Here is a 19,294-nt window from a genome sequence, read left to right on the forward strand (position 1 = left end):
GAGTATAGCACTGGGGCTGAGGACAGGGCTGGAGTATAGCACTGGGGCTGAGGACAGGGCTGGAGTATAGCACTGGGGCTGAGGACAGGGCTGGAGTATAGCACTGGGGCTGAGGACAGGGCTGGAGTATAGCACTGGGGCTGAGGACAGGGCTGGAGTATAGCACTGGGGCTGAGGACAGGGCTGGAGTATAGCACTGGGGCTGAGGACAGGGCTGGGGTATAGGGCTGGAGTATAGCACTGGGGCTGAGGACAGGGCTGGGGCTATAGCAGGACAGGGCTGGTATAGGGCTATAGCACTGGGGCTGCCGACAGGCCTGGGGTATAGGGCTGGAGTATAGCACTGGGGCTGAGGACAGGGCTGGGGTATAGGGCTGGAGTATAGCACTGGGGCTGACGACAGGGCTGGGGTATAGGGCTGGAGTATAGCACTGGGGCTGCCGACAGGGCTGGGGTATAGGGCTGGAGTATAGCACTGGGGCTGAGGACAGGGCTGGGGTATAGGGCTGGAGTATAGCACTGGGGCTGAGGACAGGGCTGGGGTATAGGGCTGGAGTATAGCACTGGGGCTGCCGACAGGGCTAGGGGGGTATAGCAGGGCTGGAGTATAGGGCTGGGGTGCACTGGGGCTGAGGACAGGGCTGGGGTATAGGGCTGGAGTATAGCACTGGGGCTGCACTGGGGCGACAGGGCTAGGGCTGGAGTATACTGGGGCTGGCTGGGGTATAGCACTGGGGCTGAGGACAGGGCTGGAGTATAGCACTGGGGCTGAGGACAGGGCTGGGGTATAGGGCTGGAGTATAGCACTGGGGCTGAGGACAGGGCTGGGGTATAGGGCTGGAGTATAGCACTGGGGCTGAGGACAGGGCTATAGGGCTGGAGTATAGCACTGGGGTATAGGGCTGGAGTATAGCACTGGGGCTGCCGACAGGGCTGGGGTATAGGGCTGGACTGGGGCTATAGCACTGGGGCTGAGGATAGGGCTGGGGGGTAGCACTAGGGCTGGGCTGGGGTATAGGGCTGGAGTATAGCACTGGGGCTGAGGACAGGGCTGGAGTATAGCACTGGGGCTGAGGACAGGGCTGGGGTATAGCGCTGGGGCTGAGGACAGGGCTGGGGTATAGGGCTGGAGTATAGCACTGGGGCTGAGGACAGGGCTGGGGTATAGGGCTGGAGTATAGCACTGGGGCTGAGGACAGGGCTGGGGTATAGGGCTGGGGTGTAGCACTGGGGCTGAGGACAGGGCTGGGGTATAGGGCTGGAGTATAGCACTGGGGCTGACGACAGGGCTGGGGTATAGGGCTGGAGTATAGCACTGGGGCTGAGGACAGGGCTGGGGTATAGGGCTGGAGGTGAGGAAGGGCTGGGGTATAGGGCTGGGTATAGTATAGGGCACTGGGGCTGGGACTGGGGGAGGACAGGGCTGGGGTATAGGGCTGGAGTATAGCACTGGGGCTGAGGACAGGGCTGGGGTATAGGGCTGGAGTATAGCACTGGGGCTGAGGACAGGGCTGGGGTATAGGGCTGGAGTATAGCACTGGGGCTGAGGACAGGGCTGGGGTATAGGGCTGGAGTATAGCACTGGGGCTGAGGACAGGGCTGGGGTATAGGGCTGGAGTATAGCACTGGGGCTGAGGACAGGGCTGGGGTATAGGGCTGGGGTATAGCACTGGGGCTGAGGACAGGGCTGGGGTATAGGGCTGGAGCACTGGGGCTGAGGACAGGGCTGGGGTATAGGGCTGGAGTATAGCACTGGAGGTGAGGGGCTGTATAGCACTGGGGCTGAGGACAGGGCTGGGGTATAGGGCTGGAGTATAGCACTGGGGCTGAGGACAGGGCTGGGGTATAGGGCTGGAGTATAGCACTGGGGCTGAGGACAGGGCTGGGGTATAGGGCTGGTATAGCACTATAGCACTGGGGCTGATGACAGGGCTGGGGTATAGGGCTGGAGTATAGCACTGGGGCTGAGGACAGGGCTGGGGTATAGGGCTGGAGTATAGCACTGGGGCTGAGGACAGGGCTGGGGTATAGGGCTGGAGTATAGCACTGGGGCTGAGGACAGGGCTGGGGTATAGGGCTGGAGTATAGCACTGGGGCTGAGGACAGGGCTGGGGTATAGGGCTGGAGTATAGCACTGGGGCTGAGGACAGGGCTGGGGTATAGGGCTGGAGTATAGCACTGGGGCTGAGGACAGGGCTGGGGTATAGGGCTGGAGGTGAGGACAGGGCTGGGGTATAGGGCTGGAGTATAGCACTGGGGCTGAGGACAGGGCTGGGGTATAGGGCTGGAGTATAGCACTGGGGGGCGGAGGACAGGGCTGGGTATAGCACTGGGGTATAGGGCTGGAGTATAGCACTGGGGCTGAGGACAGGGCAGGGCTGGGGGGTATAGCAGGGCTGGGGGTATAGCACTGGGGCTGAGGACAGGGCTGGGGTATAGGGCTGGAGTATAGCACTGGGGCTGAGGACAGGGCTGAGGTATAGGGCTGGAGGTGAGGACAGGGCTGGGGTATAGGGCTGGAGTATAGCACTAGGCAGGGCTGGGGCTGAGGACTGAGGACAGGGCTGGGGTATAGGGCTGGAGTATAGCACTGGGGTGAGGACAGGGCTGGGCTATAGGGCTGGAGGTGAGGTAGTATAGCACTGGGGCTGAGGACAGGGCTGGGGTATAGGGCTGGAGTATAGCACTGGGGCTGTATAGGGCTGGGACAGGGCTGAGGTATAGGGCTGGAGGTGAGGACAGGGCTGGGGTATAGGGCTGGAGTATAGCACTGGGGCTGAGGACAGGGCTGGGGTATAGGGCTGGAGTATAGCACTGGGGCTGAGGACAGGGCTGAGGTATAGGGCTGGAGGTGAGGACAGGGCTGGGGTATAGGGCTGGAGTATAGCACTGGGGCTGAGGACAGGGCTGGGGTATAGGGCTGGAGTATAGCACTGGGGCTGAGGACAGGGCTGATGTATAGGGCTGGAGGTGAGGACAGGGCTGGGGTATAGGGCTGGAGTATAGCACTGGGGCTGAGGACAGGGCTGATGTATAGGGCTCGAGGTGAGGACAGGGCTGTGGCTGAGTATAGTGCTGGGGCTGGGTAGAGGGCTGGACTGAGTTAAGGGCTGGAGGTGAGGACAGGACTAGGGCTGAGTATAGCGCTGGGGATAAGTATAGGGCTGGGGTATAGGGCTGGAGGTGAGGACAGGGTTGTGGCTGAGTATAGTGCTGGGGCTGAGGACAGGGCTGGGGATAGGTATAGGGCTGGGGCTGAGTGTAGCGCTGGGGATAAGTTTAGGGCTGGGGCTGGGTTCAGCGCTGGGGATAAGTATAGGGCTGGGGGTGAGGACAGGGCTGTGGCTGAGTACATTACATTACATTTACATTTAAGTCATTTAGCAGACGCTCTTATCCAGAGTATAGGGCTGGGGCTGATTATAGCGCTGGGGATAGGTATAGGGCTGGGGCTGAGTATAGTGCTAGGGCTGAGTATAGTACTGGGGATAAGTATAGGGCTGGGGGTGAGGACAGGGCTGTGGCTGAGTATAGGGCTGGGGTAGAGTATAGCGCTGGGGATAGGTATAGGGCTGGAGCTGAGTATAGTGCTAGGGCTGAGTATAGTACTGGGGATAAGTATAGGGCTGGGGCTGAGTATAATGCTGGGGATAAGTATAGGGCTGGGGCTGAGTATAGTGCTGGGGATAAGTATAGGGCTGGGGCTGAGTATAGTGCTGGGGTTAAGTATTGGGCTGGGGCTGAGTATAGTGCTGGGGATAAGTATAGGGTGGGGGCTGAGTATAGTGCTGGGGCTGACTATAGGGCTGGGGATAAGTATAGGGTGGGGGCTGAGTATAGTGCTTGGGCTGAGTATAGTACTGGGGATAAGTATAGGGCTGGGGATGAGTATAGTGCTGGGGATAAGTATAGGGTGGGGGCTGAGTATAGTGCTTGGGCTGACTATAGGGCTGGAGAGCAGGACAGGGCTGGGGCTGAGGACATTGCTGAGAAGAGGGCTTGGGTAGAGGGCTGTGGCTGGGGTTTAGGCCTGGGCCTGGGGCTGAGAACAGGGCTTGGGTAGAGGGCTGGGGCTGGGGTTTGGGCCTGGGGCTGAGAACAGGGCTTGGGTAGAGGGCTGGGGCTGGAGTTTGGGCCTGGGGCTGAGAACAGGGCATGGATATAGGGCTGGGGCTGGGGTTTGGGCCTGGGGCTGAGAACAGGGCATGGATATAGGGCTGGGTCTGGGGTTTAAGGCTGATGCTGGGGGTGGAGCTTGGCTGTCTACATGGGGCCTACACAGGACTCAGTTGGTCTGGTAGCAGTTAGCCCTGAGCCAGCACACTTACCTGCACATGAAAGCAGTCAGGTCAGTTTTCTCAGACCTGTAAAATAACCACAGCAAAGTGATGATGACTACCAATTGGGTGTCTTGTACTTTTTTCAAAACCACAATGAAAATTCTAAACAAAAATGTGTGTTGTGATAATGGAAGGTAAATCTCTGCCTACATGTTTGTCCTGTGTAACTCAAGCCTAATTCACATCACTACATAACTCTGCCTACATGTTTATCCTGTGTAACACAAGCCTAATTCACATCACTACATAACTCTGTGTTTTCCTTCCTTTGGTGTGTCTTTAAACTCGAAACCAAAATCAAAGGGAAAGAAGGGACCTGAACTCTCTTTTAGGAAAATATATATTTTTTCTTATATTGCCCTTAACTTTTTTATGGAAGTTTCTAGCATGTGTTAAAGTACCTCTACGGGATCGGTGTGTCCCCGCGGGATGGTTGAGCTGATGTAGGCTAATGGAATTAGTACGAGGTTGTAAGTAACAAAAAAAGTCCCAGAACATAGATATATCTGATATGGGTAGAACGCTTGAATTCTTGTTAATTTAACTGCACTGTCCAATTTACAGTAGCTATTACAGTGAAAGAATACCATGCTATTGTTTGAGGAGAGTGCACAATTATAAACTTGAAAATGTATTAATAACCCAATTAGGCACACCTGGGCATTCTTGATACACCATTTTGAACAGATATGTAATGGTTCATTGGATCAGTCTAAAACTTTGCACATATACTGCTGCCATCTAGTGTCTAAAATCTAAATTGCACCTGACCTGGAATAATGCATAATGGCCTTTCTCTTTCATTTCAAAGATGATGGTAAAAAATATTTAAAAATAAATATTATCTTTTACCAGGTCTAATGTGTTATATTCTCCTACATTAATTTCACATTTCCACAAACGTCAAAGTGTTTCCTTTCAAATGATACAAAGAAATGTTATCAGTCTCCCCTCAGGAGACTGAAAAGATTTTGCATAGGTCCCCAGATCCTCAAAAAGTTCTACAGCTGCACCATCGAGAGCATCCTGACCGATTGCATCACCGCCTGGTATGGCAACTGCTCGGCATCTGACCGCAAGGCGCTACAGAGGGTAGTGCATACGGGCCAGTACATCACTGGGGCCAAGCTTCCTGCAATCCAGGACCTACGTATATAATAGGCAGTGTCAGAGGAAAGCCCATACAATTGTCAGAGGTTCCAGTCACCCAAGTCATAGACTGTTTTCTCTGCTACCGCACGGCAAGCAGTACCAGAACGCCAAGTCGAGGACCAAAAGGCTCCTCAACAGCTTCTATCCCCAAGCCATAAGACTGCTGAATCAAATTGCCACCAGACTATTACATTGACCCCCCCACCCCATTTGTTTTGTACACTGCTGCTGCTAGCTGTTTATTATCTATGCATAGTCACTTCACCCCTTATTTTTTACTTCAGTTTACTTGGTAAATATTTTCTTAACTCTTCTTGAGCTACACTGTTGGTTAGGGGCTGTAAGTAAGCATTTCTCGGTAAGGTCTACACTTGTTGTATTCGGTGCATGTGACAAATAAAGTTGATTTGATTTGAATATGCATATCCTTGCTTCAGGTCCTGAGCTACAGGCAGTTAGATTTGGGTATGTCATTTTAGGCTATTTTTTTTTTAAAGGGTCGGATCCTTAAGAGGTTTTTAAAGTACATCAGTGATGTTATTGAAGCAAACACTGCCTCACTGCATAAGAAGAGAACGAGCCGATCAGTGTCTATTGTCACGTCCCACATTCTAAACACACACAGCCTCTTCTGAAGAGTTCACGGTCCATCTCTTCCTGGAACCAGACGAATGAAGAAACCAAAAACAATATTTCTGAAAAAAGAAGAGTCTCAAATCTAACTGTCAGCTCAAGCGAGGATTATTTCCCCTCAGGCAGCTTGCCACTTTTCCTTGGTAATCTGCCCCAAAACTCCTAGTGAAGCCTTTCAAAACTATTTATGCAAACAAACATCATGCACAGCTATTTATATTGGCACCACTTCTCACTTAACCACCCTCAACCAGGACCAGATGGGGCCCCACTCTCTCTCAGTGGCGCAGAGGCAGCTGCAGAGGAATAGGGAGTTTAGTTCAGTAGGCACAGCAAACCAACGAGACCCAGGCCCGGCCAGATTCCCCTGAACTACCTCCACTCATCCCAACTCATCATACTCCTGATGGAAGTACTGGACAGAGGACAGAGGTAAACAGCTCACCCCACGAACTTCACCTTCAAAGAAGGATAGGATAGAATTCACGTCTTTGAGGAGGAAAATGACAATTTAATATGTCTGTTGTACCTAAATGTAGATACAGCAACTGATTCCATCAATATACTCCTTTAATTTATCACGTTCCGTAGATTCTCTGAAATATTGACATTCAAAAAGTTAAAGATCGCAACATCTTTAATATGTACCATGCCTCCTATCGTGTTAACAGCCGTGGCTGTAGTGTGAAGGATAATAGGAGTGACAGCATTGAGAAGTGTCTTCATGCCTTCCTCAGTGGGCCAGAAAGCTGGACCATGATGCACTTCTCCTTCCTGGCTGCTGCTGGCCCTCTGCCGCAGAGGAAGTTCATTCCAGAGCCAGCAGCCATCTTAGGAGAGACAACACCAGAGGAGGCTGGTGGGAGTAGCTATAGGAGGACAGGCTCATTGTAATGTCTAGAATGGAATAAATTGAACGTTATCAAACAGCTCAGTCATATGCAAACCACGTTTGATCCGTTCTATTGATTCCATTCCAGCCATCACAATGAGCCTGTCCTCCTATAGCGCCTTCCACCAGCCTCCTCTGGACCACACATACACAACCACATGAATAGCAACAGAGACGCAGCTACACTTGGCCAATAAGGACATGCACTGCACACGATGTGTGGACAAAAATAGATTGAACACATGCGGCATGCCCAAACATGAACATTAGGAAATTTACGGAGCTACACACACACAACACCGCAGAAGGTCTGGCACACCCAGTATAGACATGTACTGTATACACCCTCTGAAAACAAACACACAAAGACAGCCAGAGGCCCTAAGAAGTAAAGACGCTATATGACGTATACCAACTTCCAGTCAACACACACACACACACACAACAACAACCTTACGTAGACACAGCCAGATACCTCAAGGACAAAGTAAACACACACTGCACTGAGCAAGGCTCTCCATAAGCAGTTCTTTCCCAGAGTCACAGGAAGCTCTCTCAGTGACAAGCTACAAATCCCTGACACCACCACTGATGATAGCTTTACAGCACAGCCTTCAGAGGCCTCTGCCAGGCCCAGGCAGCCTACACACTCACACACACACACACACACACACACACACACACACACACACACACACACACACACACACACACACACACACACACACACACACACACACACACACACACACACACACACTCACACACACTCACACACAAACTCCCACAGTCACACAGTCACACACACAGTCCCAGGAACACCAGAGTAGTGACTTGGGTCATTGGGATGTGCAGTTTATAGTACTGCTATACTAGTGACTGCAAAGGCATGGATCCCCATCCAAAAGAATGTTCTTGCAGAGGTTATATGGTGTTTTGTAGAGGGACAGAGGGAGTGTCTGTGGCATCTGGGCAGCCCTAACTGGGCCTATTCCTACAATCACACAGACAACAACCATGTGTGTCTCTTCTCTACCTAGGTATATCTTCTATGTTGCTTATTGAAATATTTATGCAAATATGTTCTTCTCCCCACCTCCCTGGGTTAATAAAGATTGAATGATCCCCACTGTGTGCAGGACAATCTGTTCACTCGGCCCTCTAGATGTTTGTTTTACATTTAACTGGGCACTGGTATGTATGGCCACATCCCTGATCATCTGACCACTTCTCATTAGAATATTTAGGACTTTTCTTTCCATTTTGGATAATTTAGCAGCAGTAATAACACACCCCAGATGAGGTGTGTGTGTAATAATTCAGGATAGGATCACTAGTGAGTGAGGTGTGGATTCATGGGGATATACCAATCCACCTTAATGAGATTGCTCACCTCTACGTTTGTGCTCTCATCCCTTCCCCAGGTTCTCCCTCTCTCCATCTGTCTGGCCTTATTACCATTTCATATAAAAACTGAAATATCTTATGAAAACCCAGCAAAGCTTTGTGAGCTTCATTAAATCAGCATAAGAAATGTATTAAGTGGGAAGAGACGTCTTGGAGGCATGGCGTATAGCCCCCTGTGTTGACTTAACCTTTATCTTAGTGTTCTGTCTGATCCTGATGGGAAGAGGACCTGGAACTCAAACAGTCTGCTTACCACAGGAACCAGGCTGAAATAACCAGAGCATCTTCTGAATAGCCTGCAGTACATCCTTGGATATCTACTTTGTCCCTTAAGGGCTACTGTAGACATGTACCATGGAAGAGGGAGATGAATGTAGTCTGTACACTAAATATTCTGAAGGTGTAAATGCAGGGACCATTCTACTGTACATCCCTAAGAGATTCAATCAGGGACCAAAACAATCCTACTGAGAGGAAATGGAGTGGACGGGTTTGTGTTAACAGCTCATTTGAACTCTGATTAAATTTCAAGGTGCTTCAAGAGGCTGAAATCGGACAGGACATGGTAGACTGATGTCTATACAGCAAAGTAATGTTGCTGTGTCAGCACCTGAGCTAATGCTCTTGTCCTGTAAAATTGAACATGTCATCACAGGTAAAATAGTCAAAGAGTGGAAAATAACACACATTCACCTGACAAGCAACGTGAACAAAACAGTCAGATGTGGGATTCAAGTAGTTTACAATCCCCTGACAAAGATACAAAATTACTATTGGAATTTGTAAAGGAAATAGGTTAATAGATACTCAGTTCAAAACATGTCTAAATTAACCTGAAGATGGGGCATTTTAAAGAGCAGTTGCAAACTGGCCAGTTAGGTTTGCCATTACAATTAGTGTTGATTTGGGCCTGATGCAGTGAGATCCACAGTGACTGTTCCATACATTATGTATGAGGCTGTCCATATGCACTTGGGCCATCATGCATGCCCTTGTGAGAAGCACAGACCACAGCAAAGCAATCTACATGTTCTGCCCCACTTATGTTCACATATTCCTCTGTAACTGAGGAGGAATAATAACCTCCCATCTCCACAAGATTTTACTTCTTAAAGATAATAATTCAGCTATAGCACACTAAATTGAGTATGAAACACAAATGTGATTTTTATTCAAATTCTATTCGTAATTGTGATTTACTATTAACAACAGTAGGCCTAGTAAAGCCAATGGAGAAAGTAGGTATACAGTTACAGTTCTATTTTAAATGACTATTGGTCCTTCTCTTATCAAGGAGAGCATCTTTATCCATCTCATCTACATAATGTTGTCATGACCACTGCTTCTCCAGTCAACGCTCAATACTCATACAGCGTGTCAACGTGCAGACAGATACAATGGACCATTCCCACTACCTGTGTAACATCTGTAAAAGTATCCAAGGGCAATTCGACCACTGTGTCCGCTGCCAACCTACTTTATCTCCTTGGAGAATCTCTGAAGGGATCAAAATCCATCTTTACTCGCAGCTCTCTGGCGCCACTCGAAGAGAAAGCCCGTAATCGCAGACGCATCTCCAGGGACTAAACACGCAATTACATTTGAGTGGAGAGGCATTGAAATATCACTCTCATATCAACCATAACAACAACGATCATATCCAAGAGAGAAGGGAATGAAGCCGATCGCATTTGGTTGGTGACAGCGGGTTCGTCACTCTTGTTATTGTCAATAGGAAATACTTAAATCAATAAATAATTATATATGTAGCTATACAGTGTGTGTGTGTGTGTGTGTGTGTGTGTGTGTGTGTGTGTGTGTGTGTGTGTGTGTGTGTGTGTGTGTGTGTGTGTGTGTGTGTGTGTGTGTGTGTGTGTGTGTGTGTGTGTGTGTGTGTGTGTGTGTGTGTGTGTGTGTGTGTGTGTGTGTGTGTGTGTGTGTGTGTGTGTTACGCTCGTGCGTAAATGCTTGTGATAATTACATCTAATTGCGAATTGCGAGTGTGAGAATGAGAGCGAAAGAGAGAGCGAAAGAGTGTGAGAAGGAGAGCGAAAGAGAGAGAGAAAGAGTGTGAGAAGGAGAGCGAAAGAGAGAGAGAAAGAGTGTGAGAAGGAGGGCGAAAGAGAGACAGAAAGAGTGTGAGAAGGAGAGCGAAAGAGAGAGAAAAAGTCATGAACTTCCTTATTCTAATAAACCTTACAATTGTTTATCATTTTATTCTCAGCGAGGGAGCTATATTTCTTCCACAACTTTCAACTGAGCATCATTCAATTAAAATGCAATCTCGTTGCCCCCTTTCCACTGGTATTTAATTAGAGTTGAGAGCGCAGGGTTTTACACGTCGTTTTTTCCAAACAGCTCTCGGGTTTTACCTCAAAGGCATAGTTTCACTGTAAATTGCGTCCCACCCTGTTCCTGATATAATGCACTACTTTTGGCCAGAGTCCTATTAGCCCTGGTCAAAAGTAGTGCACTATATAGGGCATATTGTGCAATTTCAGACTCAGGAACTGTGTAACTTGCTGGTTAAACAAGGGCATGTATCCATTTGTTAATTGATGCAATTACGCATTACGCGTAATGGTCACGTAGGTCTCCAGGCACGCATCAATCACTCGTCTATTGACCTGCCAAAGCCTTTCCATCCGCTCCTACTGGGACCGATCCTCTCCTCCTGAATCACTCCCCCTCCTCTCTCCTACTCTCTCTCTAATAGAGAAAGATGGGAACATCATCGTCATTAAGTCGGTCTTACACCTCTGACCGGACATATAGAGGCGCACAGAGGTCGTAAAAACGCGTTAAATCCACGACCATCCACTGGTGTTCACTTTTTTCACTTTTAAATATTCATCATCCGCAAATCCCAATGTAAAAAAGACACAATAAGTGAGTGAGGTATAGTGTCTTCAAATTATTATTTTTTTGTTTGGATAAATATGTATTATTATTGTTCAAGTGAGCACATGAGACTAACTAACTAAAATGATTATTTTATGATGAAGATGCTGATAAGAAATAGCAAATAATCAGATATCCCAAATGAAAGAAAACACAACTGAAGGCTTTCAGTTCAAATATTGTGCAAATAAATATGTATTATTCTATGCATAGTAATAACAAAATATGTTCGGTGGTCATTTCAGTTGGTATTATTTTATAATTGGACATGATACGCATCAAGAGCCTTGATCTATCTGACAGTTCCACAACTGTACCAGAACAACCCCTTTCCTTTATACTCTTATCAGTGAAGCAAGTGAAGAAGACCACTGCACAAAGCCGAGGCGACACGGGGAGCACAGAACACCTTAAGAAAACGCGACGTTAGATGTGATTGACAAAGACATTATTCTATCCTTGCTGTCCTGTCGTTCCGGGATTACAATGACGTCACACTGATACCCTTGCATGGGTGAATGCTAAAGAACTATAGAGGCACAAATAATAGCACAAGCAGAGTCCATATCTTGCAAGTCTTACGTTATCCTTTAAGCCTTCTTCAGCTAATACAACAACAATTTTTGTACTTAATGACGCGTAATTTCATTTTCTTATCATTTCCTTCGGGGGATTATTCATATATAAAACTATCTGCAGCTGTTGGTAACAGCCTCAACTCTCCCTCCTAAGTGCAATCATCTATTATTGAGCGAGAGGCCGTGCCTGGAAATGTGTGTAAGAAGGTGGATTTGAAGTAGAATTGGTTACAATCGATCAAGGGTGAAGAATATTCCTGATGTTAACAAAATAAGCAGCTATGTCTTTCTCTCAGTATGGATATCCTTATAATGCAACTTCACAGGTAAGACAATATCGACATGCTTTTTTCTCTCTCAATTTCAAAGTGACAAATATGTAAACAAACGAGCATCATTTTAATTTGAACAGCTCACTGTATAATCTAGATGCAGCACTGAATGGTTGCTTTCAGAATATTGACAGCTATTTTCAGGTGACGCTTTTGTTTAATCAACATATCGACAGACATAAACACAGGTCCAATTGAATTGAATTATGAATGTACTCACGTGTTGTTTTGATCTGACTAAAGACCTGTGTGTATTACTACGCTATAGCTCCGTTGTGTAGCCTAATTGCGCTCTGAAGTTAACAGTGAACCTTCCCAACTTTCTCTTTCATTCAGAGATCTCTGAATTTGATATTGACAATTACTATTATTTAGAAAACGTGAAGTAGCCATACGGATTTATAATGTAAATATATTTGTTTGGGGACAACTGGACAAAGGTATGCAATAAAAGTTCTCAAAACTTTGATTCAACTAGAAATAAGTTATTTTCCTATAAGAGTGTTAAAAGTTTTAGATCCTTTGTTTTCATCCAATTTCAGTAGCCTACAATAGTTTAGTCGGGCAGTGTATGAATACTTTGGGAAGTCCTTTTATATCAAATTAAAAAGCTAAATTAACTGAAAAACATGATTTCCAAAATGGTACCTTATGATTTCACCTGGATATGATGTCAAATGCGATTCTAAAACTGTTAATCAAATTAGGCAGACACACACAGCACGCGTTTATATCTAGTCTCCATCTTACCTGAATTGTCCTGTATCTCAAAACCATATCAAAATATATTCTAGATATGAAGATAACAAGAGCTCATGCGTCAAACACGAATGACATGTCTATCCTCCACAATTCTCTTCATGCAGTTTTTCGTCTCGGCAAACCCCAGTACGACTTGCTGCGATTCGATTTCCAGGTCGGTCTCTGACGGGACGAGCGGTACCCAGACTCCTGCTACCTTCTGCTGCCCTTCCTACGAGAACCGGCTCCTGGCCAGCACACGGACGGAGCTCAACGCGGCACTAGGGATGTATAGCTCGCCGTACGCTGCCGCGGCCGCCGCCAGCCAGAACTATGCCAGCTACTTCCCCTACAGCGCCGAGCCCTCCGCTGCTATCTACTCATCTCTGGTACATCCCGTTTAATCTAATAGTGGATGGGGGTGGCTGGGATGCGATCGATCAAGATGGATGTTGATCAAAATTACTCTCGAATTATTTCGGTATTGAAATTACTTTGAGTAGCCTGCCTACCTGATAGATGGGTCGAATAGACTTTGCAGTTTAAAAAAATACTCATATTTAGGCTACCAGTAGCCTATAATGTTTCAATTTGGAAGGGAGTAATGTAGCACAAAATTCACATCAACTTTGTTTCCAATATTTAGAAACAAATAAAGTTATGTAAGTGCTTCATAAAGTTGTTTTCTTGTTTCAGAATCCACAGTATGAAATGAAGGATGGCACAAGCACTCTGCATTCTGGCATAACTCAACCTGCCACCTACTATCCTTATGACCACTCACTGGGCCAGTACCAATATGACAGGTACGGAACCCCACACATTCCTTATCTGTAGTGCATCAGCTCAGCTATTCCTTGTTAGTGTGATAAAGCCCTGTCATTCATGAGTAATAACTTACATTCAAGGAATCTCACACGTCCAGAGCAAAAGTCACAATCTATGCAGCTCTATACTGCTAGATAGAGCAGAGCTGTATAGTCTATATTTCAGACAACACTCCAGGAGTGCCATGGGTCTGGGTGAATAGTTTATGAGTTTATATGCTAACGTTACTAATGGCTAATGTGTTGTCTGCTATTACTACCAGGTATGGGACTATGGACTTTAATGGGTCAGCCAGGAGGAAGAATGCCACACGTGAGACCACCAGTACCCTGAAGACATGGCTGTACGAGCACAGGAAAAACCCCTACCCCACCAAGGGCGAGAAGATCATGCTGGCCATCATCACCAAAATGACCCTCACCCAAGTTTCCACCTGGTTCGCCAACGCCAGGAGGAGGCTAAAGAAGGAGAACAAGATGACCTGGTCACCAAAGAATAAGGCTGGGGACGACAGGAAGGACGACCAGGATAAAAGTGACCAAGATTGTGTCACCAAAGGTACACATCCACTTCCCTCTTCCGTCTAGTAAAGCATTTTTTAAAAACATCTTAGAGTTTTGTACAAAGATTTACAGCAGCTTGCTTCCTCTTAAACTAATCCACATCACCTACAATAACAAAACAAATGTGAATTGATCAAAATGACAGCTTCTGCTCCTGAATATAACTACTATTCCACATATCATGTTGTGTGTATTTGACCATTCAGATTCCAGTGAAAATTATACTGCTTCTACTCCTAATATCACCAGTAATATTCCTGTATATTTCATCATTCAGATTCCAGTGAGTGTAAAGATGAGAAAGACCTTCATCTGAGTGACCTGGAGGACATGGAGGACGAGGACTGTGACAAGCTGGACAGTGACTGTGAGAAGATGGCACCCAGGGGCCCTGAGGAACAGCAGGACCTCCACAGGGCCATGTCCGGTGGTGGTGTTGGCCCTGGAGGCCCTCCAAAGAGAGACTGCAGCTCAGAGCTCTCCCTCTCCTTTCCCAACAGCTTCCACCACTCATTCCCATGTGGTATCAAGAGCCTACCCTCCCTACCCTCCCTGCCCTCTCTACCCACCATGCCCTCGGACTTCCTTGATCCACTGGTGACGTCCAAGCCCCCCTCCACCACCACCACCATCCCCACGGGCACTCACACTGTGTCCCTGTCACACTTTGAGGTGTCGGACCGGGACAAACCGAGGATCTGGTCTCTGGCGCGTACAGCGGCCACGGGGGTCATCCTGGGCTCTGCTCACCACGGGGCCCCAGAGCTCCAGACAGGGAGTATGCTGGCAGACTGCCATCTTCAGGGGACCAGGCTACCAGTGACTGGTACCAGACAGTGTGGGCCCCTCAGGGGCCTCCAGGATCCTACCAACATATCCAATGCTGAGAACCCTTTCCAGGAGGGCCCCTTGTTGCAATCTAAGGTCTATAGTGCAGGCAGCTACAACCACAAGGCCCTCCAACTGCACTGTTCCTCCTATCCTGCGCTTTCAGACTCATGCCAGTACTCCACTATCGAAGGTATGTACGTGTTGTGACACCTGTGTTCAATTTTGAACGACTGTAATTGTGATATTACCCGTGTCAAGTTATACAATATTGAAATGTGTTTCAGAAATGCACATTTATTTCACTACTATCAAAAATAATATTGACAAATAAACGCTATACAATGACCTGGCTGCAGTGAGTTTCTTACAGTGTGGTTTCTGTTGTTGTCTAGGATTCTCCAGTGGGAAGGCAGAGACAGAGCCCTCGGAACTCAGTGACACATGTGTGACCCTGCAGGATGACAAGGTCACTGCCTTCAGACCTGTTATGAAGAGGTGAGGAAGGTGAGCCTTCACACACACACACACACACACACACACACACACACACACACACACACACACACACACACACACACACACACACACACACACACACACACACACACACACACACACACACACACACACACATTCAACTTGTATATCATTCAACCTAACCATCATCTGCTAATCCAATCATTTGGATCACACCAGTTGTACTGTAACTTTTCTATACTAACACAGGTTGATGGTATTACATATGTGATCTTGTCTATAAAGTGAATATATTATTGGATTACCTGAAGACATATGTCAGTCTATAGTTAAGCACATACTTCTACATTTGACTAATGGTTTTATATTAGAAGGTATGTTCCTTTAGGAGGCTTGATATTATAATGTATATCAATAAATAACGAGCTTTTCTTTTTCCTCTCTCTTCCCCTTAGGTTGATGGACACGCAGTCGTTACACACTGGGACTTTTATTTAGCCGGTCTTAGGCTATGCACTATAAAGACTTGGGATGACGACGAGCACCGGACATCCTTCCTACCTTACACCTGGGAACTGCGACGCTCCGCAGTCAAAGCTCGATGAGCCCTGTCCAAACTGTGGAAGCTGCCATCATTTTGCACAACGTTGTTTTTATGGTGTTGACGATGACTTTATGCAAGACTTTGAAATGCAACGGTATGGGAACTGACGGTCAATTCATGATGTATGCAAAGGGCAATCGTAGTGTAGCAATGTTATTTATTTATGTGTATTTATTATTTGATTCCTCAACTGTTTATTTATTTATTTCCTATGTGTCATTTACATATTTTGTTACATGTATGTATTGTTTCAACTGTGGTTGTGTGCTATTTTTACCTGATTTAACGGAGAAATACTTAGCTTGTTGTAGGTCTTTCTGTTCGCTAAAAGAGTGGGATTTATTGAGTTGGGATCGGGATTGTCTATTGTGTGTGTGTCGACCTGGAGAAATTGTTGATTGTGTTGTGTTCATCTCAAAGATAATTGTGAGCTTATTCTGTTCTTGCCATTCATGAAATATTTTATAAGAATGAATTTTTTCAAGAACTCCTCGTTTTTGTGTAAATATTATTTCCAGAACATTAACATTGGTTTAATCGGCCAATTAAAAACTTTGAGACTTTTGCACTAGATCAAAGTTCATCTTCTTAACGTGGAGAATAATACTGGAACATTGTTGGTAAGGTCATAAATCAGTATAAATCAGTAGAGAACGTGAATGAACGTTACAAGGCCAGGAAGAAAGGGGACATCATCTCTCCAATGTAATTATCTAATCAGTTCTGGCATCAAACACTTTGTTACTGTTCAGACAAGCAACGAGGCAGGAATACGGAATGAATGTTGCTTTGTCCGCTGTGTAGGGAGCCGCTGCAATAATTTACTTGTGTTAATTAAAAGGTCATTTGTAGTATCAAACCCATAAAGGAACATTCACATGGTTTGTGTGGGTTATGTGGGTTAGACTTTGGTTCTACTGTTTTTGCCTGACCATTTTCATTCATAACTGATTGATACAACACATGAGGAACTATTAGGCCTGTGAAACTAAGCAATTGGTCATCATGCGTAAAACTACTAACACGAAAGCACTGGTTTCTTATTCCTGTCAACTTGAACTTTGAAGTCAGTTATTTTCAGAAAATTATAAGAAAGTTCGTAGTTTATATTTTACATGATTATGGGGATGACATGTAGTATCGCATAGCATATTGCTCACTCCACAGTAGAACACTTTAAAAACTTTTAAACAAAATGTTGTTGAAAACACTCAAATGCAATGCAGAAATGTGGGCCTAGTCTGAGATGGATGTTGTGCAGACTTTATTATCAGAGGACCAAAAGAAATGCTACTTCACAAACCAAAATAACGGTGTGACCTGCTGCGAATGACCCACAGCTTAGAGGCATGCAAATTAAGCCACCAAAAGATAAACGTTATTGCAGGTCGGATTTGGAGGATTAGAGCTTGTAATAACAGTATTAGGTCTATTGAAAGGAGCTGTGGTCAACGTTGTAGGCCCGGCCTATGGATGGGGATGGGGGACCCCTCAGTAATGCATGCAATGGTGTGACTTCAATGTAACAGGGTTCAGCGTAATTCCCTAGGAAATATCTTGATGAGGAATTATGATGACAATAATAACCTAATATTTAGAGATCTTTAATTCCAATCGTCTCCTCTCAGTCTCTTATGAATTAAGCTGGTAGGGTCTTTACAATGGATGTAGCATTTAGTAATCAAATTATAAACATGCAGGTAGGCCTAGACCTATTGTGTTGTCCACACATAACAAAATAGGCCTAGATAGAGGCCTGCGTAATAACAATGTTGAGAGGTTTCTTTCTGTTGATCGACTATGACTGAGCATTTTAAATAACATAAAACATCCTCTGTATAACTTATAGATAAACAGACGACACACATTTTGATCAACTCTTAAAAAAACACTTTTATAAAATCTAATATGTGTCATCAAATGGGCCTACTTTGCCACACTATTCAGGACAATAATTTATTAATCTAATTGCATCTCTTCATATAGACAACCTTCCCTTCAGAAGAAAGTAAAGGGACTTTTTGCCCACGAGGCCAGATAGAATGAAGGTGCGTGATGAACATCTGCTGACAGTTCAGATACGTGGTTTTCTTTTATTAAAGGTCAAATGACCGTGATTTCAGATTATCCATCCAGATCACCAACTCAATGCAATCTGTCCATACAGCCAGGCGAGATATGTTTCGGCAATATGTTTCTCTCTAAATATAATCTTGGGGAATCATATTCTGAATAATGTTTTGATTTAAAAAATCTGAGCCTGGGCATGATGGGCGAATAACATGGACACACATTTAAAGATCCCGGTATTAATGTTTAATGAAAAAAATTGGGTTTGCAAATTCATTGTGCTGCCAAAATAATATTGCGTCATGTCTTGTGAGCGTCATGGATGACAGCTCTCTGCTTGGACTACTATGTTTATTAAGTGTGATTTTTCTCGGTTATAGATTCATATGGGGCGGCAGGGTAGCCTAGTGGTTAGAGTTTTGGACTAGTAACCGGAAGGTTGCAAGTTCAAATCCCCGAGCTGACAAGGTACAAATCTTTCGATCTGCCCCCTGAATAGGCCGTTATTGAAAATAAGAATTTGTTCTTAACTGACTTGCCTAGTTAAATAAAATTTAAAAAATAGACCTCAAGTCGTTAACAAAAACAGGTTTTAGGCTATATGATCGAGGACATTAAAACAATATTGTCTCGTTTAATAATACGTCTATTACTTATCACATAGACACGCGTCTCACCGATGGATCCCTATGCATTAAGCTATGTATTAAATATATTGCGGAAAGTTAATTAAAACGCTGTTGTAAAGAAAAGCTGCCAAACGTTATTGAAGGTAATGATGCATGGGCAATGGGATTACCGGTATACCTGGGGGAAAGCAAAGCATGGATAATGGCGTGGACTCAACTCATCCAGCCGTCTGTCTTCTCTTCTGCAGCTAATAGATCAATTAGTCAGTTTTACAAATTGTTTACACGCTGCTAACCCAGAACGACTAGAGGCCTC

General features: G+C 45.8%; 1 protein-coding gene across 2 annotated transcripts; it reads left to right on the forward strand.

Moving 5' to 3' along the window:
- The first annotated feature begins 11,615 nt into the window (after window positions 1–11,615).
- On the forward strand, window positions 11,616–17,110 carry LOC118376770 (iroquois-class homeodomain protein IRX-6-like). Of its 2 annotated transcripts, none has more exons than XM_052470149.1 (7): window positions 11,616–12,229; window positions 13,102–13,365; window positions 13,673–13,782; window positions 14,067–14,362; window positions 14,645–15,388; window positions 15,591–15,693; window positions 16,131–17,110. In XM_052470149.1, exons 1-7 carry the CDS (start codon window positions 12,185–12,187, stop codon window positions 16,171–16,173), a joined length of 1,605 nt encoding a protein of 534 aa, XP_052326109.1. In that variant the 5' UTR covers window positions 11,616–12,184; the 3' UTR covers window positions 16,174–17,110. The 2 variants fall into 2 exon arrangements, with proteins under 2 accessions (XP_052326109.1, XP_052326115.1); XM_052470155.1 differs by having other exon boundaries at window positions 11,617–12,229; window positions 15,591–15,702.
- The last annotated feature ends 2,184 nt before the right edge of the window (window positions 17,111–19,294 follow it).

Source organism: Oncorhynchus keta, chromosome 2 (genome assembly GCF_023373465.1).
Source record: "Oncorhynchus keta strain PuntledgeMale-10-30-2019 chromosome 2, Oket_V2, whole genome shotgun sequence".
NCBI lineage: Eukaryota > Metazoa > Chordata > Actinopteri > Salmoniformes > Salmonidae > Oncorhynchus > Oncorhynchus keta.

What these genes read in the sequence shown, in the direction of transcription:
- LOC118376770 (XM_052470149.1), top strand. Translation starts at nt 12,185, where the DNA reads ATGTCTTTCTCTCAGTATGGATATCCTTATAATGCAACTTCACAG. An exon ending in CTTATAATGCAACTTCACAG is followed by an intron (nt 12,230 to 13,101) that starts GTAAGACAATAT and finishes CTCTTCATGCAG; the next exon opens with TTTTTCGTCTCGGCAAACCC. An exon ending in CCAAGATTGTGTCACCAAAG is followed by an intron (nt 14,363 to 14,644) that starts GTACACATCCAC and finishes TTCATCATTCAG; the next exon opens with ATTCCAGTGAGTGTAAAGAT.